Source organism: Psammomys obesus, unplaced genomic scaffold (genome assembly GCF_907164565.1).
Source record: "Psammomys obesus unplaced genomic scaffold, mPsaObe1.curated_primary_1811, whole genome shotgun sequence".
NCBI lineage: Eukaryota > Metazoa > Chordata > Mammalia > Rodentia > Muridae > Psammomys > Psammomys obesus.
Genome location: NW_026592890.1, coordinates 22,561,189 through 22,586,344, shown reverse-complemented (window position 1 = coordinate 22,586,344; position 25,156 = coordinate 22,561,189). Strand labels below are relative to the sequence as shown.

Sequence of the window (25,156 nt, the reverse complement as noted above, 5' to 3'; positions counted from 1 at the left end):
TTGGAGGCTCTCTTCAGTCCACAAGGCAAGCCTCACCTGTGTTCTTTCCTGTTGGGGTTGGCTACCTGGTATCTTCTTTACCATCCTGACCTCTAAATTTAAATTTTTGCTTGTGCTGTGCCTGCAAATCTAAAAAGCTTCAGTATTTTAGAAGGCACATTAATAAGTCCAGGAATGGTGGCCTGTGCCTTTAATCAGCATTTGTGGGACAGTGGCAAGTTTGAGGCTAGCAGAGAACTTGGTGCAGAGAAGTTTTTAGTCTCAGCATACCTTCCTGTCTGCTTTTTCCATCATTTTCCTCCAAAAATCAATTTGTGATATTCATTCATTCATTAATTCAAATATCCATCCACTCACTCAAGTATCAGTTCATTTACCAAACACCAAGAATCTACCCTTACTAAAGCTTGGTCTAAGGACTGGAACCACAAATAATGAAGAAGGAGGAGGAGGAGAAAAACCCATCTATTACAGAGTTTACCCTCAGTTTATTTCCTATACTTTCCAACATAGTATAAACAGCTTTCTTTCTTTACATTTTTAACTGAGACAGACAGTGTCACCAAATAGCCTTCGCTGACCTAGAACTTTCTTTGCCTCTGGGTGGCCTTGACTTGAACTCCCAATCTTTTTGGTGTGTCTCCCAGTGCTGGCATTATAGGCATATACACCTGTTTCCTATAAACGATGTTCCAGGTAAGTAGCTGTGGATCTGCCATGTTGCTTCTCAATTGCTACTGCACTTGTGTACATTTAGATTATTCCTACTTTTAGGCTGTAATCAGACTATGAATATATGTTGTGTGTATATGCATATATATACATATACAAGTGTGCATCTATATGTGTATATAGTCTTGATATAGTTTCAGTAGGAAATCAAGACACTATATTTTTAGGCAAATTTTTCCATGTTAGCCTGCCTTCAAGGATCTGACTATCCAAGTGTATAATAAGGTTTAGGAGACACTGGTGAGGTGAGGAGAGCACCAAAGGCCCAAATTCAGTTTATACTTGAAAATACTGACTGCCAAGCACTGTCCTTCTGGGCTACAAAGTGTTGTGCCCACACCCTCACTGAAACTGTATGTACTGCATCTTTACCAGTAAACTAAGAGCATCATTTCATTATTACTTTCCTGTTTCCAGTTATTGGCACAGCTAAACATCCTTTTATATGGTTTTCTGGCAATTTTTTTTTTCTGGAATTACTTCATCATGTCCCTTTTCATTTTGCTTTTGTGTTTATCTTTTTCTTAGTAGTATGTCCAGTTTGGACAAATTCCACAATTATTTTGAACATAAATCTTGTTTCTGTTATGTTTTGTAGATATTTTACCTCAAGTCTGTATTTAGTAGTCTTAGTTTATATTTTTGCTGTTAATTTCTTGTATATTTTAACTACTGTCATTAATCTGCTATCTTTTTTATGGCTTCCAAACATTCTCATGTTTTGCAAGATTTTCTCCAAGAATGTTTTTCAACCTGACTATCTCTTGGATTGGTATTTTTTTTTTTGTGAGTCCTTCATGACTGCACTGATCTGGGTTTGTTTGTTTGTTTCTGAGTCAGGGTCATGCTATGTATGCCCAGCTAGCTGGAATTTCTATGTAGATCAGACTGGCCAGGAACTCAAAGAGATCCTCCTGCCTCTGCTTGTTGAGTACTGGGGGAAAAGGTATATGGTCACTGCACCCAGCAAAATTTTAAGGCTCACGTATGCATGTGTATGGGTGTGTGCATTTGAGCTCAGGTGCCCATGATCCAGGCCAGAAGAGGACATCAGGTCCCTTGGAACTGGAGTTATGGGTAAACATTACTGAGGTCCCTGTGAGAGGAGTATGGCCCTGGCCCCTGAGCAATCTCTACAGTCTGTTGATGTATTTTATTGTGTTGCTCTTTTCCCCCCTTTTCTATCAACAGGTTTGCATTTCTATCCCATTAAGACAGACCAAGTAAAGTCATCAATATAGTAGATGTAATAGAATGAAAATGTGGGAAACATTGGTTTAGATGTCATTTCATAAAAAGACTTTCATGGGTAGTTTCCAATAAATATATGCTTTTTTTTTTTTCCTAAAAATTTTCCCTGCATTTATAGTATTGTATTTACCATTTATACGATTAATCCATCTTAATATGTATTTATTCAGGTTGTGAAGTAGAAATCTTTTACCACTTCAAGTGGTAGTCAGTAGGCCCAACATCATTTGTAAATAAATAAATAAATAAATAAATAAGCATGCAAATTCTCTTTTCTGGGAGAATTTGAAATGTTATCTTTGTTACAAATGATTTTTCAAATGTATTTGGCTTTTTCTGTATTCTACCAAGTAATATATATTTGTCAATTGTGCTGTTATTATACATTTTAAAGCTACAGTTTGAAAGAATAATACAGTGATTGCCTACCATATGCAAGGTCCTGGGTTTAGATCATGATACTGGAAAACACACACACACACACACACACACACACACACACACACACACACCAAAACCTAGTTGTAGCTTCATAACAAGTATTAAAATCTAAATCTAATCTTATTTTTTTCTGAAATCTTTCTAATTTTTTAATTTATTCTTCCTACATGATTATAAAATCTCTTTTCTAACATAAAAAAAATGTTTTAGGATTCAAGTAAAATGACTGTAAATAAATGATTCTTGCTTACCATTTTACTTTCAGAAAGACCCTAAATCTTGAACATGTTGTGTTTTGGGTTTTGATGAGTTTGCTATTGATATGCAAAGAGCCTTGGCTTTAGAACCCCAGAGCCCTGGGCTTCAATCCAGCTGCAGTTTAGCAGCTGTGTGGACTGAGCCTGTCAGCTGAGCTCCCTTCTGTACAGGAGGGGCACCTCCAAGAGCTGTTGTTTGAAATAACCGTTTATTTACTAATCAGATGAGTTATTCTTGCAAAACTTACTTTACACATGGTGCTCAGCATATAGTAATACTTGGCTCAAAGTAATTAATGAGTGCAGCCATAATCACCACTAGCCATTTTTTAAATAGGACAGTTGAGATCTTTTCAGATGAAATGACACAGTGTGGCATTTCCTTCAAAGTAATCTGGAAAGCGAACGAAAGCTGTGACAAGAGTGGCCTAGTGTTAACAACCTGAAAGCTGGTGGTGATGAGTCCGTAGAGGCGTGTGATGGTGTGTTCTCCATTTGTGTGTTTGAAAGTTCCTGAAATAAGAACGCTGTTTCTTAAATGCATCTTTAGAAACTAGAAATGACAACATGTGAATGTCTAGGTTAAGTGGTAAATATTGACTGTACCATTCCATGTTTTTAAAAACTCTGGGAACAAAGGAATGGAAGGAGGAGCAGAAGGATAAAGAAGAAAGCAGGAGTTAGAAATAAGAGCTCCATTGTCTTTAACCCCCCGCCACACCATGTGATGAAATGAATTAGCTGTTCTAGTATTTTAACATGGACCTAAGTCTAGAGCATATAGAGATTTCAAGTTTCTCTAGAGAAGAAACGAACTCAAACTTGTTCAGCAGCAGCTGTGTGCCCATGACATAGTTATTATCGTACCTGGGAGGAGCTAATTGGCGGTTAATTGACCCCTGAGGACTTAGCACTGCGGCTCTATAAGCCTGACTTTAGTACATATCACTGCTTCCTCTTTTGAAATCAGTGATAGCAGTCCTGCAGCCTTTCTAAAGCTGTTGCTAAGTAACCAATTGCTCATTTAACAAAAACTTTCTAGGTAGTGAATAGAAGTAGATAATGAAAATGTAGAAAAGAAAGGGTATGGGGAATGGCTGAGCTGTCTTTAAAGACCTTTAAGTACAGAAGGAGTTAATTTTGGAAAAATCGCGATAGAGCTGATTATTATTACCTACCATCGTTGTTGAGACAGAGTCTCACCAGGTAGCCTTGACTGGCCTGGAGCTGAATGTGTAAACCAGACTGGCCTCAAGCTCAGAGATCCTCCTGCTGCTGCTGGAGTCAAGGTGTATGCCACCACACCTGCCTAAAGCTGGTTTTTAAATATTTAAACTGTGCAAGCCCGATGGCCTGAATTCAATCCCTGGAATCCGAGTGAAAAAGCCAGTGTGGTGGCACACACCTGTAATCCCAGTGAAAGGGAGGGAGAGACAGGAGAACTGGCTGGAAAGCTCAAGGACCAACCAGCAGGAAGAAAGCAGGACAACAGAAACCCCGAAGGAGACCCGGCCTCAAACAGGCAAACCAAAGCAAGCTAGGTGGAAAAGAACCAACTCCCAAGAAGTTGTACTTTGACCTCTACACATACCGTGGCCCAAGTGCACATGCGCTTTCATACATACAAAAGAGTCAAAAGAAACTTTAAACAAAAAGCAACAGAAGTGTATGTCATCATCATACATGGGGGCGGGGTGGGGGGAGGTTTTCTCCGGGTATGTTAAATGAGCCAGGATTCCCTCTGCTAGTAAATAATGTGGAATCCTCCAAGAGAATAATATTAGTTGAGAAACACAGGAGTTCAAAAAGATAAACATAAAATGTTCTGCCCTTACTCAGGCTCCACTTCTTAAAAATATTTTTTGAGGGGGTAGCAAGATGGCTGTGCAGGAAAAGGCATGCTTGGGGCCAGGAGTCTGGAGGATCTCATCTCTCAAGAGAGAGCAGTCTCATTGGTCCTGCGATTCTGGAATCCAGCTGCCTCATGTTGCCAGAACTACCTAGACTATAAGCAGGAAATACATTTTGGTTAGGACCCGGTCCTAGTACCTAAAGGTAGCTTCCTGGCTGTGCATTCTCTGTAACATTTGCTCTGCTCTCCGAGCTGCCTCCCTTTTCTGCGAGGATCATCATACAGAGCTCTGTAGTGGTCTACTGTTTGTCTTTTAATTTTATTTAAAATTTTTTCATACAATATATTTTGATCATATTCTTCCCCATATAAGTTTACATTCTCTGTCACTCTTTTAAAAAAGAAAAAGAAAAACAACAAAAAATGAAAAATCAAAACAAACTACAAAAGGAAAATGAGTAGGAAAAAAATATATGGAGTCTGTTTTTTGTTGGTCACACTGTGTGTGTGGGGCCGGCCCTGGTGTGTGGCTGATACATGTAGCGATGCTCCATTGCTCACCTGCTGAGAGAGGCTGGCAGATACTTTGAATCTGACCCCCAGAATCCACGTGAAGGTAAGAGGAGAGAATATGCTCCCTAAAAGTTGTCCTACTATGACCTCCACACCCATGATGTGGCTTGTACCATCTCCTAATAATAACAACAAAAATTCATAATAATTTAGCCTTCCCAGCAGGTACCAGCTGAAAATAGCTTCTTGGTTGGGGAGGGACCTCATGTCCACTCTCCCTTCTCAGCACTAGGAGAACCCTGTCTGTCTTGAACAAAAGCAGTGTTCAGGCTTTTGTTTTAAGCCAGAGTCTCGTGTTATATGAAAGGAGAGAAGGTTAGCACTCCCCTTGACAAGGATGGAAGAGGCCCTTGGGCCTAACAACACACATAAGGTTAAGACAGAGTCTCATGTAACCCCCACTAATCTCAAATTCACTGTATAGCTGAGGACGATCTTGAACTAATGATCTCCTGCCTACACCTCCCAAATTCTGGAGTTATAAGTGTATGCTACCACACCCAGCTCATGCCTGTTATTATGATTATCATCATCATCATCATCATCATCATATGCAAACCACAGCAGGTGTGTAGAGGTCAGCAGACAACTTTTAGGGAGTGTGTTCTTTCCTTTTACTTTCACATAGATTCTGGGGATCAGACTCAAGCCTTACTGAGCAGTCTTGTCAGGCCACATTTTCAGTTTGTTCAGGGATTTTTTTTTTTTTTTATTTTCAACCTAGCAAGTTCTAAGCTCTTTTATTGTGCTCTAAAATGCTTGCAAATTGAACAACTCTCTCTAGTTTGCCTCTCTCTTGTATTGTATGTGTATCCATATACACTGTGTATTTTACAGCTAGCTGATACTTCCAGCATCTGCCTAAATCTTTTTATCTAGCTAAGTTTATTAAATGTAATTTATTTTAGCTAGTAAAAGATGTCTGTCTTTCCAGTTACTGCAGGAGAATTTTTCCAGTAAGTTTGCTTGCTGTCTTTTTAGCTTATGCTAAAAGGGAACCATTTTCAGCCCCTACATTGTTCAGACTCAGTTTAGCCTTTTATTATAGCAACGCTATTCCTAAGTATTTACTTTTCTTAACAAATACCTGTTATTTCATAGCAAACCATTCTAAATTTTGGTGACTTGACACCACCATTTTATATTTTACCTGTTTGAATTGACAGAAAGGCTCTTCTGCCATGGGTCATGCGACTCTTGTGACTGCCTAAATCAGCCCACACTTGGTTGTTTTGTGAGCCTTCCTTAAGCTTTGCTTCCAACTTCTTTATTGATGTTCTGTTGGTCAGGCAAGTAGCACAACCAAGCCCAGTGTTAATGTGGAGGCATGAAATAGGAGCCTGGAAACCTCATTCTATTCACACGGAGTCATCTAGAGTACGTAGATTCCAGCAGAGTCCCCGCTCCACATTACTGTGCCCCTGAGAACTCATTTCATTTGTGTGCAGCAGTTTTCTCCCATGTAATAGAGGATTAATAATACCTATCACAAGGGTGAGAGGAGGCTTAAATTTTCAGTGACTGTTTGTCTTTGTTTTAATGTGTGTGGGAGGAAATCTCTGCTTTTGTGGTGTTTTAAGATGTGATCTCACACTGTAACCCGGGCTGGGCTGGAATTCACTGTGTCGCTCATGGCGGTCCTCTATGCTTAACCTCCTGAGTGAGGGTTCTATAAGCATGACCCACCATCCTCCCATCGTGGTGTTGTTTTGTTTGTTCTACTTGTCACATGTATTTTATTCCATCAGATTTCATTCTGCAGGATCAATATACTTGGAAGTTTTTGTTTGATTATGAAAAGTAATACTTGTATTCCCATACAAAGTATGCAAACTGTAGAAAAATATATCAAAGGAAACAGGCATCCCTGACATCTCATGGAGTACAGGCCTGAACCATGAGCTCCTCCGGCCTTTCTGTCTTTATTTTCTGCTAAAGCCATATGCATCCTTCTTAGTCTGGAAGACATGGTTCTTGGAGAAAGAAACCATGTTTCTGAAAATCCCCTAGCTTTATATTTAGGACTGAAAGAGATAATGTATGGAAAGCATTTAGCCCATGCCTTATACAGATCATATCCACATTTAACTTGGTGCTGTAACTGATGACTCCTAGAAATCTTCAAGTTAGGTGAAGAAGAAATGCTCATTGAGAGCAAGGTATCTCAATGAAACTAGGGAGGGTAACGCTCCTGGCCATCATTTCTCTGAGACCAATGACTTATAGTAGAGTAAGGAAGATGACAGAGAAGTCCCAGACTAGCCAATCAATAGAGAGACTTCTAAAAGCTTTATTAGAAACCCCCCCTCAAATCACATATGCATGGTTTTACTTTTGAGAACTAAATCCTGGCATTGGTCATAAAGTAATACATTTCATTCTTGACATTTAGACAAACCTTTTCTTATGTTTTAGTCAAAGAAGTTTGGCAGAGATCACAGAACTTATCCACACCGCTCTTCTGGTGCATCGTGGGATAGTAAATTTAAGTGAACTACAGTCTTCTGATGGACCACTGAAAGACATGCAGTTTGGAAACAAAATAGCCATCCTGAGTGGAGACTTTCTCTTAGCAAATGCCTGCAATGGACTAGCTCTTCTACAGAACACAAAGGTAAAAAAAAAAAAAAAAAATGGAAGGGCTCACTGTGCTTGTGTGACCTCCAGTGGCTCCTAAAGCCACAGAGGTCTGTGTGTCCTGCTGCTCGGCTCTCCCTATGTGGATGCTCACCGAAACTGAGGAGGGTGATGTTGGCAGGGTCGACATGAAGTAAAGGAGACTCATGCTAGGCAGTGCTTTTGAAAGATCAGGCATTGTGGCACATCTCAGCACCCTGAGGCAGAGGCAGGGTGATTTCAAGGCCAGCCTGGGCATCAGGGCCAGACCTTGTCTCCAAAAAAATAAAATAGAAAAAAAGCACTGAGGAGGATGAGGCAGGAGGAGTGTCACCAATACAGGGCTATAGAGTAAGCCAAAAATAAAACCCAAAATAAAAGAGCAAGGCTGGGATGTAGCTCAATAGTAGAGCACTTGCCTGGCTTGCCTGGCAGGAAGAAAGAAGGGGCCGGGGAGGGAGACTAAAAACTTAAAGCCTTTGAGCCATTTAAAAAAACTTACCTGGAATAGGAATATTTGATGTGCAGGTGTATCTATCACAATATTGTAGATTTATTTGAAATAGTAAAAAGTAAGCAGATGAAATGTCAGATAATGAAGGATTTAAGTGATATATCTAAATTCATGTTAAATGGCATTAAAATTTTGTGAACATGTTAAATAGCATAGGCAAGTATCTATATATCAGAATATGTGCTTGCAAAAATAGTATTGAAAAATAACATACATAATAAGCAAGTTCTTGCCTATGTTACAAAAAGAATCCCATATATAAAGGAATGAATGAACAGCAACAAAAAAAACTATAAGAAATACATCAAAAGATTAATTGGTCCACTACTACCTCAGATCATAGATAATCTCTATAACAAAGATTATCTTTTTGTTTATTTGATTTTTGCTTATTTGAGTCAAAGTTTCACTGCGTGACCTCAGATTTGTAATGATCCTCTTGACTGAGACTCCCGGGTATGTAGAGGCAGAAGGGAATTTTCTGGCCACTAGTGAACGGCCCCTGTGTGCTCTCATGGGCTTGAACTTGTTAATGATCTTTCCTCAGCCCCTAAAGTGCTGAGATTACAGTCCCATCCCACCAATGCCTAGCCTTAAAAACTATATTCTTTAGGGAAATAGAGGCCTGGAGAGATGACTCAGTAATTAAGAGCACTGGCTGCTCTTCCTGAGGACCCAGGTTCAATACCCAGCTCCTATGTGGCAGCTCACAACTGTCTCTAACTTCAGTTCCAAGGGATTCAATGCCTTTTTCAGGCATCTGTGGTCACTGTTGGTGAACAGACATATATACTGGCAAAACAAAAGTATCAGCAATACAATATTAGGCATGGCTAAGAAACAAAGTATGTGAATATGCATCAAGAATAATTATTGTAAGTCAGGTGTAGTGACAGACACCTTTAATCTCAGCACTTGGGAGGCAGATGCAGGCAGATTTCTGTGATTTTGAGAACAGGTTGGTCTATATAGCAGATTCCAGTCTAGCCAGAGCCTGCCTCAAAAAACAATCAGTAGATAGATAGGTAGGTAGTAGGTAGGTAGGTAGATAGATAGATAGATAGATAGATAGTAGGTAGATAGATAGATAGATAGATAGATAGATAGATAGATAGTAGGTAGATAGATAGATAGATAGATAGATAGATAGGTAGGTAGTAGGTAGGTAGATAGACAGACAGACAGACATAATCTCCTTCATTTGGGGGATGGTGAGGAGTGGCCCACATAGTTTATTTATGTGCACCATGTGTGTGCAGCTTGCTGTGGAAGCCGGAAGAGGATGTCAAATCTCCTGAAACCTGGTGTTACAGATGGTTTTGAGTCACCATGTAAGTGCTGGGAATTGAACTCAGGTCCCTTGGAAGAACAGCCTTAACTGCTAAGCCATCTCTCCATTCTCTTATACTTGTTATATTTTAGTATTCATATAATCAATATTTTTAAAGTTCTTATTTTAATGTAGAGGAATGTTATTTTTATTTCTTTTGAAACTGGTTTTTAAAAACAGTTTCCATTAATTGAGTCTACCATTTTGAAAAAGTCAGTTGTTACTAAGTACTTGTTTCAAAAAGTCTAACAATTCGGCTATTCTAATACTTCTTGTGCGATAGTATGGATAGCAAATAATGCAATGTCTGTACTTTAAGACATTTTGAAGAGGACTTAGAAGATCCTTCTGCATATATCTCATTGGCCAGAATTTAGTACCCTGCTCACCCTCTCAGGGTAGGAGGCTAAGAATGTGACTTGTTTGGCGGATATCCAGCCAGAATTCTAAAGATGCAGAAAATAGTATCCATAATGGTGTTGCACTTTAAGGTACCACATATTTCATGAGCTAAAGCCACTGCTTTTATAGGAGAAAGTAGTATGATAATGCTGAATATCTGCTTTCTCCTACGTGAGGAAAATTAATTACCTGCATGAAACAAATTAAGAGCCTCATACCCCCTTCATGTTGAGCTAACCTGCTTGCTTGCTTGACCCTGGACTCCTTTCTCTGCTGTCTGTACCATGCACTTGGTTCGGTCTTATAGTCTTAGTATAGTCATTGGGATCCTTATCACTGGCATCACTGCTGACCTTATGGTCTGTCTTGCCTTGCCACCCTTGATGTGGTCTATGAGAAAGGGAAGCCTCCTTTGGTTAAAGTTTGGTAGAATTTTTGGGTGCATTGGTCTGCACATGATAATCTGTAGGCATTAACAGTGGCTACTCTAGATGAGACCCAAATATCTGAGGGGAGGAAATACTCTAGATTCGATACTTAATTGTACTATTCTGTGCTTTGGGAATTAGCCTCAACTTGATCTTACCTTGGAAAAGAAACAAAGGCTCATTACTTTCAGACAAATTTCTCTTTGTTTTTCTTTCATTATCAGATTGAATTTACGTTGCAGCATCCTGCAATACTAGATAAACCCAGGGTTTCATTCACGACAGTCAGGCACACTATTGAGTGTTATCCCATCTACTTGGTTCTATCCTACCAAATGTAGTGGTGGTTTTACGTGAAAGCACAGTCATGCCATAATGATGCAAACAAATAATTGTTTAAACTACTTCCCTTTGTGGGAATTATATTTCAAGCATTCTATTTCCTTAACTAGCTTGCATCAGGCACAAATTCTTTCTTTCTTTGTGGTTCAAATTCAGTGAAAATGGAGGTTTTATTCCCATCAAAATCAAATCAGATTCACAGCTTGTGAAATCTGCTCTTGGTGTTTAGCATTCAAAGGCATCACTATACATGTTCCAGAACCTAAGACCTCCACCATCTGCTGCATTAGGCACCACATTTCAGCAGCGCTGCTTGATTCACAAAGAGATAACCAGGAAAAAGGAAAAAGAAACCTTAGCATGTCCAACAGCAATGGCCTAAGAAATAAGAGTGACCAGAACCCCTTCCCTTTGGGAGCCCTATTGCTCCCAAAGCCCTATTGCCCACATTGCTTTTTACATTTGCATTGCATCTAGCTCCTCCAACAGAAAATTTCTTTTTAGGCAACAACATGCTTGTTTCTGAGTTAAATGGTTATAAACTTAAGGCTTCATTTTGTGCATTCCTCCTTTCCATTCCAAACATAGATCTTCCTCCTTGTTGTTCAAAGTCGCTGAAGGTTCTACAGGCTCAGTTCCAAAAGATGCTCCAGTAGCTCATTTTCTGTGAAAAACCTAGAGTACTATATCCAGAGGTCTGTGATTGATCCCCAAACCTAGACATTTCATAGCTGTCATTTGATAATAGATGAGATCAAACTGTGTGAACAATCTTCTGAACTGCAGAAACAGTAAAGGGAAGCGAGGTGGAGGTGGGTGGAGTCAGCAGTCAGTTCTTGTTGACAAAGCCGCCCCCCCCCCCCCCCCCCCCCCGCACTTCAGAACCAGCCCTGTTAGTTATAGGCTTGGTTCTGTTTTCCTCAGAATGTGTTTAAGGTAATGTGAGGATTTTATAGCAGAGGGCCTGTTTTATTACACAAGACTTACTCTAAAAGTGATTACACTCTACATAGGTTCTACTTAATGTTTTAATTTCCTTTGATAAGAAAAAATTGTAAGCAAAGGTAAATTAAATAGACACCACAGTAATGATGGATCAGGCAGAACATAATACAGAATTTCTGTCTGTAATATGTCACTGTTTTCCACAGAGATAGCCTGCTTTTTATTTTTAATTTTTTGAGCGTATATATTTAACTTGATGACTATAGTTGGCATGGTGCAGCAGTTTTAATATTTTATGGCTTATTCATTCTATTGGTTTTCTGTTTTCTTCTGCTAGTGGTTTGTATACAAGTTATATGTTATGTTTCTCTGTGCCTCTCCAGGGGTAGACTGTGAGCTGAAGGTTTCTGCAGCCAGATGAAATTCAGAGCTGTTTTATAATTGCCAAGGGCAAAATTAGTAAAGTCAATTATTCTCCCTTCGGCTTTTCCCTAAAGATATTAGGGGTCTTCTAGGTAATTGCCTTAGGTAACACTTAGATTTTTAAATATTCCTGAATATAGAAACTGACACATTAATCCTGAGACAATAGTCTTATTATTATAGATGGAGTCAAAAGTACAAATTAACAAGATTTTAAATTCAAGAGTGACTTTAAAAATTAATGATTGAGTTTTCATTCATTCAGTTATGGAACTTTTTGTTTAGTACTCCTTCATGTAAAGACCTGGACTAAAAAAACCTCAGGCCATAAGTTCCCTCATGCCACTGGCAGAGTTGCTCACATAGGATATGCTATAGTGCTTATTTCTGAATCTAAAATTCTAATTTTTGAGCATTAGAGACATGTTAAATAATTAGAGGGTGGATCATAAAATAGAAAAGCACTATAATTTATAAAGATTTTTTAAAAATGTGTATGTAGTGTGTCAAGTTGTGTGAGTGTCTATGTACCATGTGCATGCAAAAGTCCTTGGGGCCTGAAAAGGGCATCAGATCCTCTAGGACTGGAGGTGCAGCGGCCATGAGCTGCCATGTGGGTGTGAGAACCGAACCTGGGTCCTCTACAAGAACTGTAAGAGCTCTCAACTGCTGAGCCATCTTTCCAGACATTACACCTTGTCATTTAGCAAACCATTACAGATTCTCCTTGGTATTTCTACAGACTGGATTTGGAATCTTGGGATTATGCCAAAGTGCAAATAAGACCAATTTTATTTAGGGACTTACCATTCCTTTCTCCCTTTTGGGGCGGGGGTGGGTGGCCTTATTTTATAGTGAAAGTCTAACACTGAAAGAAATAAATTCACATTGCTGCACACACCCCCTTAGCCGTTTTCATTGAATGAGCCTACTGTTGCTCATCAGAGGAGAGACTGGGACTCAGCCTGATCTTGTCTGCCGCCCAAGAGCATTGTTATAATGTCACTCTTGGGGCTCTTCTATTAAGCGTTAGCGACTTACAATTCTAAATAACTGGCAGCACATATGTACTCCTTATGTTAATTTTGTCTACCTACAGGCATAAATATGCTGTTTACAGGAAAGAATTTTGTTTGTGTAAATATGTTCAATTTATGCATATAAATCTCTTTATATATTTGTATGTATATGTATTGTATATATTTGTGTATATATATGTACTTATTTAGGTGTGTGTACACATGGATATGAGAAGGATGGCATGTGTATGTATATATATGTATGTATACACATACATATATATACATACATATATATATACATACACATACGTGTGTGTGTGTGTGTGTGTGTGTGTAATGGCCAGAGGTTAATGTCAGTGTCTCCTCAATTGCTCCCTACCAAATTTTTTATTTATCTGTTTATGTATTTTAAGGCAGAGACTCACTCTGTATCCCTGGCTGACCTAGAACTTACTATATAAAACAGGTTGGCCTTATACTCAGCCTGGCTCTGCCTCCTGAATGCTGGGATTAAAGACAAGTACTACTTTTCCCAGCTACCACTCTTTTGTTTTTTGAGGCACAGTCTCTCTGATTCTGAACCTTGGGGATTGGCTCACTTAGCTAGCCAGCAGGCCCCAGGGAGCCTCCTGTCTACACCTTCCCTGCGCTGGGGTTACAGGAACACTCTGCAACACTGAGTTGCTGGAGAGCAAGCCTTCATCCTTGCTCGGCAGAAATACGCTGCCTTTGAAGTTTTTTTGCTTGTTTGTCCTGTCTATTAACATCAATATTACCTTCTAATTTAAAACCATGCTATATTATAAGAGCTTAGGTTTACTCTTCCCTATCATATAGATTTAATAGAAGCTTTTTTTAAGGCGTTTTGAGATCTAGATCAATGGTATAGAGTACTTCCTGGCCCTGGGCTTTGTCTTCAGTGTTCAGGGTCAAAGACCTAAAGTGAGTATTATTATGACAATGTGTTTATGCATTTGCTAGCATATTTTACTTACAGAAATTATTTTTATTGGGGGAGGGGGTCTTTTGTGGACACTATCTCATGTAGCCCAAGTTCTCCTCAAACTTGCTTTGTAGCCGAGGTTGACCTTGAACTTTTTTTTTTAATTTTTTAAATTACTTTTATTTTTATTAATTAGTTTATTCACTTTGTATCCCCCCCCCCGTACCTCCCTTCCTCCTCCCCTCCCAAACCCACCCTCCCTCTTCCCCACCCATGTCCCTCTCACAGTCCATTGATAAGGGAGGTCCTCCCCTCCTTTCCTCTGATCCTAGTCTATCAGGTCTCATCAGGACTGGCTTCATTGTCTTCTTCTGTGGCCTGGTAAGGCTGCTCCCTACTCAGGAGCTGGTGATCAAAGAGCAGGCCAGTCAGTTCATGTCAGAGTCAATCCCTGTTCCCATTACTATGAACCCACTTGGACACTGAACTGCCATGGGCTACCTCCGTGCAGGGGTTCCAGGCCATCTCCATGAGTGGTCCTTGGCTGGAGTATCAGTTTCAGAAAAGACCCTTGGGCCCAGACTTTTTGTATCTGTTGCTCTCCTTGTGGAGCTCCTGTCCTCTCCTGGTCTTACTATCTCCCACTTCTTTCATAGGAGTCCCTGAACTCTGCCCAAAGTTTGGCTCTGAGTCTCAGTATCTGCCTTGATACCCTGTAGGGTAGAGCCTTTCAGAGGCCTTCTGTGGTAGGCTCCTGTCCTGTTCCCTGTTTTCTCCCTCCTCCAATGTCCATCCTCTTTGCCTTTCTGAATGGGGATTGAGCATGTTAGCCAGAGTCCTCCTTCCTGATTAGCTTCCTTAGGTGTACAAATTTTTTGTATGTTTATCCTATATTATATGTCTAATATCCACTTATGGGTGAGTATATACCCTGTGTGTCTTTCTGCTTCCGGGATACCTCACTACACAATGGAATATTACTCAGCAATTTAAAAAAAAAAAAAAAAGAAGAAGGAAATCATGAAATTTGCAGGTAAATGGTGGGAACTGGAAAAGAGCATCCTGAATGAGGTATCCCAGAAGCAGAAAGACCTTGAACTCTTAATCCTCCTGCTACCACCTATTGAGGATTATAGGCATATACCATTACACACTCAGCAATTATTGTGTTAATATCTTTAGCCTCTTTAGTTTGACACCCAAGATTAATATACTTCCAATTAATATTCGGCCCTGCATATAACCCACTTGTGTATAGATATTCATGGCCAGAGTATGTAGTATAAAAGTAAGTAGGCTGTTATATAACAATAAGAGACAGAGACCTTCTCTATTTCAATTAAATACAAAAGTCAAAGCTCCATCATGAAAATACTGTACAACTCCAAAACAATGTATATTCTGCTTTTTTCCTTACCATTTGCTAATATAGATACGTATTAAATAGACTTGACTTTCTGAGTCTCCTTCCTTCGCTTTTAAAGTAATAAGTTATTAATATATGTAAAGTATACTAAAAAAAAAAACTAGAAAGCAAACTAATATCATACTTTAAAAATGTATTCTCTCTTTAAAGCCTTGAGTGAAAACAATATACTTTTCTTTGTCATAGCAAAGGTCACATGTCATCATATGAAGTGAGTGTTTCAGAATCTGACAAACTTGAAAGAAACCTGGCAACAAAGTAGAAGAGGCAAAAACTTTGAATTCAAAACACCCTCAGAAAAACAAAACAGATCTCCTGCATTCTCCAGAAGCACAGCTCTTCAAAGGTGTTGAGCTAAGTCCACACCATGGTTGGCTCCTCTGGCTACAGTAATCTTTCTCTCAGTTCTTGAGACACAGTTTCTAGGCAAGAGGGCTACAAGGCACAAGAGTTAGGAACAGTTCACCTTTGACCCATGAACTGACTCTGTGAGGGTGTCCTCTGGGCCGCACACATGTGCGATGGTACACATATACACATGCCCACTACCTCATGCACACGAATAAAAATAATAGTAAATAAAACAATTTTTTTGCCCCTGCGCGCCAAATGCTAGAATTAAAAGTGTGTATTATCATGCCTGACACTTGATTTGATTTTTAAGTATATTTTTAATTCTTTGAAAATTTTATACAATATATTTTTATCATATTTATCCCTCGTCCAGTTCTCCTCCCATGTCTACCCTCTTCATCCTGACCTGCCTGCTCACCCAGCTTTGAGGTGTGTCCCCTGTGCCACGTCAAGCCCAGTTTGTGTTGCTGGACGTCTTGTGGACATGGGGCTTGCCCTGGACTATGGCTGACCAGCCAGCTTTAAAGGAGGCTGATTCTCCCTGTCCCAACAGCTCCTCAGCTAGTGGTGGGATTTTGTGCCTACTTTGCTCACCATCAGTACTAGGATTTTGTTTGATTCGTCCATGCTGTCACAAACTGCCTTGCTGTGTCTGGAAAACATTGTTTCCCTGAAGTCATCTTCAACTTCTGGCTTTTGCAATCTCTCCACCCACTATTCCCCAAAGTTCCCTGACTCTTGGGGAAGAATTATAATATATACATGCATATATACATATATATGTATATATGTATACACGTACGTATATGTGTCTATATACACTTATGTGTGTGTGTGTGTGTGTGTGTGTGTGTGTGTGTGTGTGTGTGTATACATTTAGGGCTAAGCACTCCACAGTCTCATATTATCTGCATGTTGACTCGTTGGTTATCTCTGTGTTAAATGCCATCTATTACAAGAAGAAGCTTTTCTAATGAGGGTTGAGAGATGTGCTGATCTATGGATATAGCAATAAGTCGTTAGAGTCATTAAGCTGCCCATTTGCAGCTTACTAGGGGTAGGTTCTCCCCTAGGGCCTATGAGCTATGTAGCCACAGGTTCTTGACTCTGTTAAAAGTACCATCATTGAATGGAGTGGGCCTTAGATCCAATCAGAAAGTGATTGGTTACTAACCTAACATCTACACCATTATTGTACCAGTGGGCATATCTTGTCAGTCTATTCTTTATTGTAACTTGCAGGGTTCACAGCTGGGTGAAGCTGATGATTTTCTCCTCCAGGAGAGTGGGTGTCATCCTCCAGCACTATGAAAGCTAAGGAACTTATAAAAGAAAAGGAAAACTAGAGCATGGTGGCGCATGGCTGTAATCCTCACGCTTGAGAGGTAGAGACAGGAGAATATCATGAGGTTAAGGTCATTGTCCACTACATAACAAGTTTGAAGCCAGCCTGGTCTGCATGAGAGCCCATCTCAAAACCTTTTTAAATGTGGAGAGGAGTGATAGGGAATTATAGTTAAAAATGAAATAATCCTAGAACAGAATGTAGATGTACCCTCATCCTCTTATTAAGCCAGACTTGCCTTTAATTGTCAACATTTAAAGATAATTTAACAAATATTTTTGTTTGGTTCCCCCCTACTTTATTCAGGTGCAAATATTATAAGAGTTTGGTTTTCTAGCCATCTTTTCTTTTAACTGCATGAAGTTGACATTTCTAACGTTGTGAAGTGACCAAGATTCTGTAGCCACCTCTTTATGACTTTGTTCAGTTACAAAGTGGCACAAGGTCCAAACAACTGACTTGCAGGTGTAGTTCCACACTGCAGCGCATTTGTAATCAGATGCCTGCTGTGTTCTACCAACATGAAAATGAAATCTTCAGAGAATTCAAAGAATCGACAGAGACCACTTTTCATTAATAACTCAGTTGTGTTGATATAAATTTTGTCTTAACACTTCCATCATTTTCTTAACTCTATTAGAGTTGGAAACACTCAAGGAAAAAAAATCACTACCAGCAAAGTTGGCATATAGAGCCTAAGCCCAGGAGCAGGTTTTATTTATTTAGCAATAGTAACTGGGGAGAGCCCTTCTGGCAGCTAATGACCTGCTGGAGTTGTGTGCCCCAGGCAAAGCTTAAGGCCATTAGTCCAACAGGTCATTAACTGACAAACACCTGACCCCAAGGTCAGTTCTGATATTAGAACTGTGAGAACATTAAAGTGGGATTGTAGAAAGTATGGCTGTACTAGGGATGTTTCGTCTTAAGCATTTTGTAAATGCACTCGATAATTTGTTGCTATTCATTTAAAAAAAAAAAGTTTGTCCCTTTTTTTATTTTATCTTCTTTTAAATTGAGACAGGGTCTTGCTGTGTAGCCTAGGCTCCTCTCACTTGTGGTCCTCCTGTCTCAGCCTCCTAAATATTGAGATTTTAGATTTATGCCACCTCACCCAACTGGATATCTTTAATTGCCTTTGTTCTGGGGCCATTTTCAGGAAATCATCAGTCAACTAGAGATTAGGAAACACCAAACATTGTGTACCTAATTTAGTACTTACCTGTTTTATAGAGGTGAAGCATGATATAATGGCAGAAAAAATGTCAAGTGTCTAGCCTTAGCTTTGGGTTGTTTTGCTGCTGCTGCTGCTGCTGCTGCTGCTGTTTAAAGCAGGGTCTCAAGTGCTAGGATTATAGTATAAGTCACCACATCCAGTTTGTGCAGTGCTGGAATTAAATCCAAGGCTTTCCTCGACATGGTGGTTATATGCTTTTATTTAATCCCAAAACTCATATGGCAGAAACAGACAGATCTCTTAGTTTGAGGCCAGCCTGGTCTACATAGCATATTTCAGGACATCCAGAGCTACATAATGGAGAGACCCTGTCTCAGACAAAACAAAGCACAAGAAAATAAAACAAACAAAAGCCCCCGGTGTGGTGGCACACTTCTTTAATCTCAACACCTGGGGGCGGGGGCAGGGACAGCAGGATCTCTGCATTTGAGGCCAGCCTGGTCTATAGAGCAAGTTCCAGAACAGTCAGGGCTACACAGAGTAACCTTGTCTTTGGGGCTGGGGGGTGTTACATGCTAGGTAAGCATTGTGCCAACTGAGCTGTATCTTCAGCTCAAACTGTATTTTCTCTCACCCATCTTTCTTTTCTTCCCCTCTTGTTCTCTTTCACTTTTTCTGTTAGCTGTTTAAAACACTCAGAATTTCAAGTTCAAGTCTGCCATCTTTTTCTGCAATCCTGGGATTTATAGCACCTTAACTATTAACTCCTAAATAATGGGATAACTATTTCATTACAATATCAAGGAGGCTTTATAGAGTACTTTAGGGAAGTAACACATCAGCAAAAGCAAGTTGTTTTTTGTTTTTAGTTTTCCTATCTATAAAATCAAAGCAACATCATGTCTGTCTTCTGGATTCTAGACAGGGCTGATATTTGTAGTAAAGAGTCAAAACTGGGAATATAGAGCTTGATCCTGTCATGGAGATGGCATAGTGTATGAATGACAACAAAATACTCAAGCAAAGTTAATAAAGACATGCCCATAACAGAGAATCCAAGATCTTTTAGATATGTCATATATATGAAGAATTTCAAACATATTCCAGCACAGCACAGCCCATTGTGTCTGCTCTTCATGGAGAAATGTATGTGGCTTCATTATCCGTGTATTTTAAAATACATATGGTGATAGGCCAGTATAAATTTCTGAGAATGATGCTGCTGCAAAGTGATAACTTCAAATTTATTTTTAAAATACTTAAGATTTTGTGCAACTATTCACATATTCCAGCGGTATTGGCATACAACAAAATATTTTATATGCATTATGCTAAGCAGCAAAGATGTAACTTCAAAGCCATTTTGGTCTCTTAAGCCATTGTCCTCTCTGAGGCTGAGAGAATGTTTTCCTCTGCATTGGTCTCTTTGGTCATTGCTCATTTGCATGAGTTATCACTCCATAATAAGCTCTGTCTTAACATTATATGTGGGAAGATGGAAGCAGATTATAAACTGAGTGTGGGCACACACTGTAATCCCAGTACTTGAGCAGGGCTGGGAGCAGAGGGCCAGTTCACTTTTGGATAGCATAACACTGATATGGACATACATCTTAGACCAAGGTGGCGAATGGTGAGCATACCTGATACCCAGGGAACATGAGGTAAACAGTGGTAGATTCTGTTATATGACCATTTGGGCAGAATGGCACCTTTATATGGATTTTCTATAGACTGGCCTTGAGGTCAGAAGTGTGAGTCCTTGCTTTTGCCTCCTGCAGTCAGCATGTGTGTCTCTGTGTACTATCATGTGCCTGGGTACTGCCAGTAGCTTTTGTGACAGCCTTCACCTGGAGTGAATGGAGTATATCTGTTCTGTTCATGAATCCTCATCTTTCCAACCCCCTGACGTCCAGTAACCTTCCAGCTTTTGTGGTTTTGGAGCTTAGAAGCTACCCTAGCCTACATATCTATTCCAGACCAGCCAAGGGATTGTATAGCAAACCCCTGTTTCAACAAACAAAATAAAACAAAAACAATCCAATACTGCTATATAGAGCATACCCTGCACAAGATGCTGTGTTCAATCCACCACCCTCCAAGAAAATCCCAATTGTATATCTTGATAGTCTGAAGAGCTTCTGACCACAGGGTAACCCTTATTTGATCCAAGTGCATAATGCAACTAGCCCCAATTTCTATGACATTTTCTTTGAAAGGGTTGTCTTAGTCACCATTGCTGGGCAACTCTTATAAAAGAAACATTTAATTAGGGCTTGCTTACAGTTTCAGAGATTTAGTCTGTTATCATCATGGCAGGGAACATGGTGGCACAAAGGCAGAGACGGTGCTGGAAAGTAGCTGAGAGTTCCACAGGCAAGAGGAAGAGAAAGACTGGGCTTGGGCTTTTAAAATCTCAAAGCACATCCCCAATGACACTTCCTCTAACAAGACCACACCTACTCCAACAATGCCACACCTAATAGTGCCACTCCCCATGAGTCAGTGGGAGCCATTTTCAGTCAAACCACCATTTTCCACTCCTTGACCCCCATAAGCTTAAAGCCATCTCATTAGCCAACTTCAAAAGTGTCCATAGTCTTATCAGTCTGAACCCAGTTTAAAAGTTCAAAGTCTCTTCTGAGACTCGTGCAGTCTCTTACCTGTAATCCTCAAAATATATATATATATATATATTTTGCATACTTCCAATTTACAATGGCACAGAATTTATATTACTGTTCCAAAAGGGAGGAAAGGCACCATAGTGAGGAAATATTGGACCAAAACAAGACCAAAAAGCAGCTGGACAAACTCCAAACCACATCTCCATGTCCGATGCAGATCTCCAGCTCCTTTCAGCTTTGTTGACTGGCACCCACTTCTGTCTTAAGCTGGTTCCACACCCTGGTAGCAGCTTTCCTCAGCAGATATCCCACTACTCTGGCATCTCCAATATTTTCCAGTCTCCAAGGCAATCCAGGCTTCACCTTCGCAGCTTCACACAATGGCCTCTCTAGGCCTCCATGTAGGGACACCCTCACATATACCTGGGCTCAGCAGCTCTCCTTGGCCAGAGATGGAGATTCCACAATTCCTTTCTTGTATTCTGACTCTAAAACCAAAACCCCATAACCAAAGCTGCCAACTTCTGCAGCTGAACTGGAACTTGGCCTTGTTGTTCAGTCACGTTTCATTAGCTTTCTGTTTCGGGGGTTTCCTTTACTGCCTTAACTGGGCTGTTCTGAAACTTGCCCTGTAGACCAGGCTGGCCTTGCATTTAGATCTGCCAGCCTCTGCTTTTCAAGTGTTAGGATTAAAGGTGCGTACCACCATGCCTGCCCTAAGCTTTTGTGTGTGTGTGTTTCTTTTTTTTTTATTGTTTATTATAATTAGTTACATTTTATTAACTCTGTATCCCAGCTGTATCCCACTCCCTCATTCCCTCCCAATCCCATCCTCCCTCCCTCAGCTTCTCCCTGCCCCTTTCCAAGTCCACGGATTGGGGAGGACCTCCTCCCCATTCGTCTGGCCCTGTTTTATCAGGTATCTTCAGGGCTGGCTGCAAAGTCCTCCTCTGTGGCCTAACAGGACTGCTCCTCCCTTGGGGGGTGGGGAAGTCAAAGAGCCTGCCATTGAGTTCCTGTCAGAGATAGTCCTTGTTCCCCTTACTATGGGAAACCCTAAGCTTTTTAAACATTCTTTTTTCAGAAATTGGTATCTTAGTTGGTAGGGTCTTGCTCTGAGGTCACCACTCCCTTTACTCCACTTTGCATCAGGTTTTTCTTTAATCTGTTTACAGTTCCTTTTCTCCCCCAACTGTCCATTTCGTGCTTCTCCTTGCTTAGATTGCTCCTTTTCATTATAGGGCTGCATAAAACCATCTACTAATAGCCACACAACAGTCAATGCTGGGTTGTTTGGAAATGTCCTATGCCAAAGCTGTTAATCCATATAACTTCAGTTTAGCCTGAGGCAGAATGAAGGCGGAAAGGAGCCACATTCTTTGCCAAAATATCACAAGAACAGTTGCTGGGCCACATACTAACATTCTACTCCTCTGAAACCTCTTGAGAAGGACCCCCAGCGTTCAGTTCACCCTCAGCACCATTGTCTTCCATGCTCCTACTAGTATGGCCCAGTAAATCCCACTTAAAAAGTCCAGTCACTTTTCTAGTCCAAAGTCCCAAACTGTGCCATAACCCTCCAGGCAAAAACATGGTCCGGTTTATCACAGCAATACCCCATTCCCTGGTACCAACTTCTGCATTAGGGTTTCTGTTTCTGTGAAGAGACCCCATGACCACAGCAACTCTTATAAAGAAAATATTTAATTGGAGGCTAGTTTATGGTTTAGAAGTTTAGTTCATTGTCATCATGTTGGGAAGTATGGTGGCATGAAGGCAGGAATGGTTATGCTGAGAGTTCTACATCCTGATCTACAGATGGGCTTGGCTTTTGTTTTTGAAACCTCAAAGCCCACCCCCACTGACACACTTCCTCCAACAAAGCCACACCACCCAATAGTGTCACTCCCTTTGAGCCTATGGAGGCCATTTTTGTTCAAACCACTACAGGGGGAAGTGGATAATTATCTACTTTTTTTGAGCATAGTACCAGGAGACCACATTGTTTAGATTCCCTTGATAGCTAGGTGTTTGAAAAGTTGTAAAGGTGTTTGGGAAAAATACAAGCAATGTAGGTTTTAACACATGAATCGTACCTGTATTTCCAGACCTTCTTTTACAGAACAAATGTAGGGGCCAGGCATGGCGGTGCATGCCTTTAATCCCAGCACTTGGGAGGCATAGGCAGGCAAATCTCTGTGTGTTGTAGCCTGGTCTACAAAAGCGAGTCCAGGACAGCCAAGACTACACAGAGAAGCCCTGTCCCAGAAAACAAAAAGGAAGGAAGGAAGGAAGGAAGGAAGGAAGGAAGGAAGGAAAGAAGGGAGGAAGGGAGGGAGGGAAAGAAGGAGGGAAGGGAGGGAGGAAGGAGGGAGGAAAGGAAAGAAGGAAGGAAAGGAAGGACTGAAAACTGAACCATCTAAGTGCATGCATGATGTACTTGTAGGTCTTATTGTGAGGTTGCACTCATTCCACAGTCTTTCAGCTGCTACCTTTGAGAAGAGTTCCTAGGTGAAGAACTGTAAACAACATGGAGATTAATAGCCACATTAAAAGAAAATAGGCAAATCACTGGAATAGTAGGCACACTTCTCTTAAAATTCAGCCAAACTGTAATAGTGCCCCTGAGTAAACAAGGCACTGAGTGTGACATCCTAGAGCCAATGGCCTTCTTCTTCAGCAGTTTTCATGTTGGAGAAGGTGGAAAATAGAACAATTGACAGTTATATCATGATATCAGAATTGCCTTGGTGGGTTTTTTTGTTTTGTTTGTTTGTTTTCCCGAGCCATTCAGTTCTCAACCCCTATTTACAGTTTTTCTGGAAATACAACTTTTTCAACAGCATCTCATTTCCCCACCTTGTTTGCAAATTTTTAAACTTTAAAAATCTGCCATTTTTTTTTTTCAGGAGCCAATTTGGTGTTTAAATTCATGATTATTTGAGTTAGTGGTCAATGGCAAAAAAAATCTTTATTCAAAAGGTGGTATTGTTTTTGGATTGCTTTTTTGTTTGTTTGTTTGTTTGTTTTGTTCTCTTTTTTTTTTTTAAGATTTTAGCTAGCAAACCAGTTGTGTTAATAGATGTTAATTTTAAAATCCAGCCTGAAGTAGTAGCTCATATTGGCAAAAGGGATACAGGACAACTGTGGCAAGTTTGAAGCCAGCTTGGGCTACAAAGTAATGAGACCCTATCTCAGACAAAACAAAACCACAGAATTGCAAATGTGGATCTGATGTAAATGAGGATGGAGATGGTTGTTGGTAATTCCAGGTACCTCTCTCCTGGGTAAGTAAATGGAGACTCAGAGACAGAAGAGGGGTAGACTGAGGCTTACAGCTCATCTGTGTGTAACTTCCTTAGTGATCTAGATAAACAATGTGTCCGTTAAAAGATATTACAATGTATGTAAGATGTGATAAAGTTGCATATTAGAATTCATTTAGACACGGTCCCTGCCCACTCTGCTATTAGGGGAAGGTTTTTATTGTGAATAAGACAAAAAATATCTAGAGGTATCTGGAAGAATCCAAAGTAGACTGTAGACTGGAAATGGTGATACCTATGGTGTGGGGGCTGGAGAGTAGTAGAGATAGTGAGAAATAAAGAATAGAGCATAGGAAAAGAGAGAGACTAGCAAGAGTAGCTGGGTTATAAAGAGGATGTGTAGCTTTGGGATGGGGAGCATCAAGAGGCTAGGATGAACTTGGAAATGTATTACAAACACTTATGAGGAAGAGACTCAGGGAGGCTAGAGACTGGCATGAGCTTAAAGAGTCCTAGTAACCATATGACCTTCTGCCAGAGGTGAGGAAAATTACTCCTTTCGGCAGATTGGTATTGGTTTCACAAATTCCTGAGGAATGCTGGCTTTGTTAAAGTCCTACAGCCCAGCCTGAGCTCAGTTCTGGACATACAGATTTCCTGAGACCTAAAAGTCCCAATAATGATGCTTTGCCCACAAACCTCTTTAAGTTTTTTTTTAAGTCTTTATTTATTCAGGGGGGTCTGGGAGGACATGTACCACAATGCATGTTTGAAAGTCAGGGGACAATTTATGTGCAGGAATAAATCCTCTTCTTATGTTATGGAACCGGTGGTCACAATCTGCCACAAGAGCAGTCCAGGTTTCTGTCCTAAATAAGCCAAGTTACCAGAAG

At 40.2% G+C, this 25,156-nt stretch overlaps 1 protein-coding gene and 1 pseudogene across 2 annotated transcripts in view; both read left to right on the top strand.

Moving 5' to 3' along the window:
- Window positions 1-25,156, top strand: part of Pdss2 (decaprenyl diphosphate synthase subunit 2) — a 190,392-nt gene that overhangs the window by 83,410 nt on the left and 81,826 nt on the right. For both annotated transcript variants that reach the window (XM_055615983.1, XM_055615982.1), the window contains exon 3: window positions 7,522-7,720. In XM_055615983.1, the coding sequence (XP_055471958.1) occupies window positions 7,522-7,720 (199 nt within the window). The remainder of the gene's footprint in view (window positions 1-7,521; window positions 7,721-25,156) is intronic.
- LOC129683494 (U6atac minor spliceosomal RNA) lies at window positions 5,400-5,513 on the top strand (annotated as a pseudogene).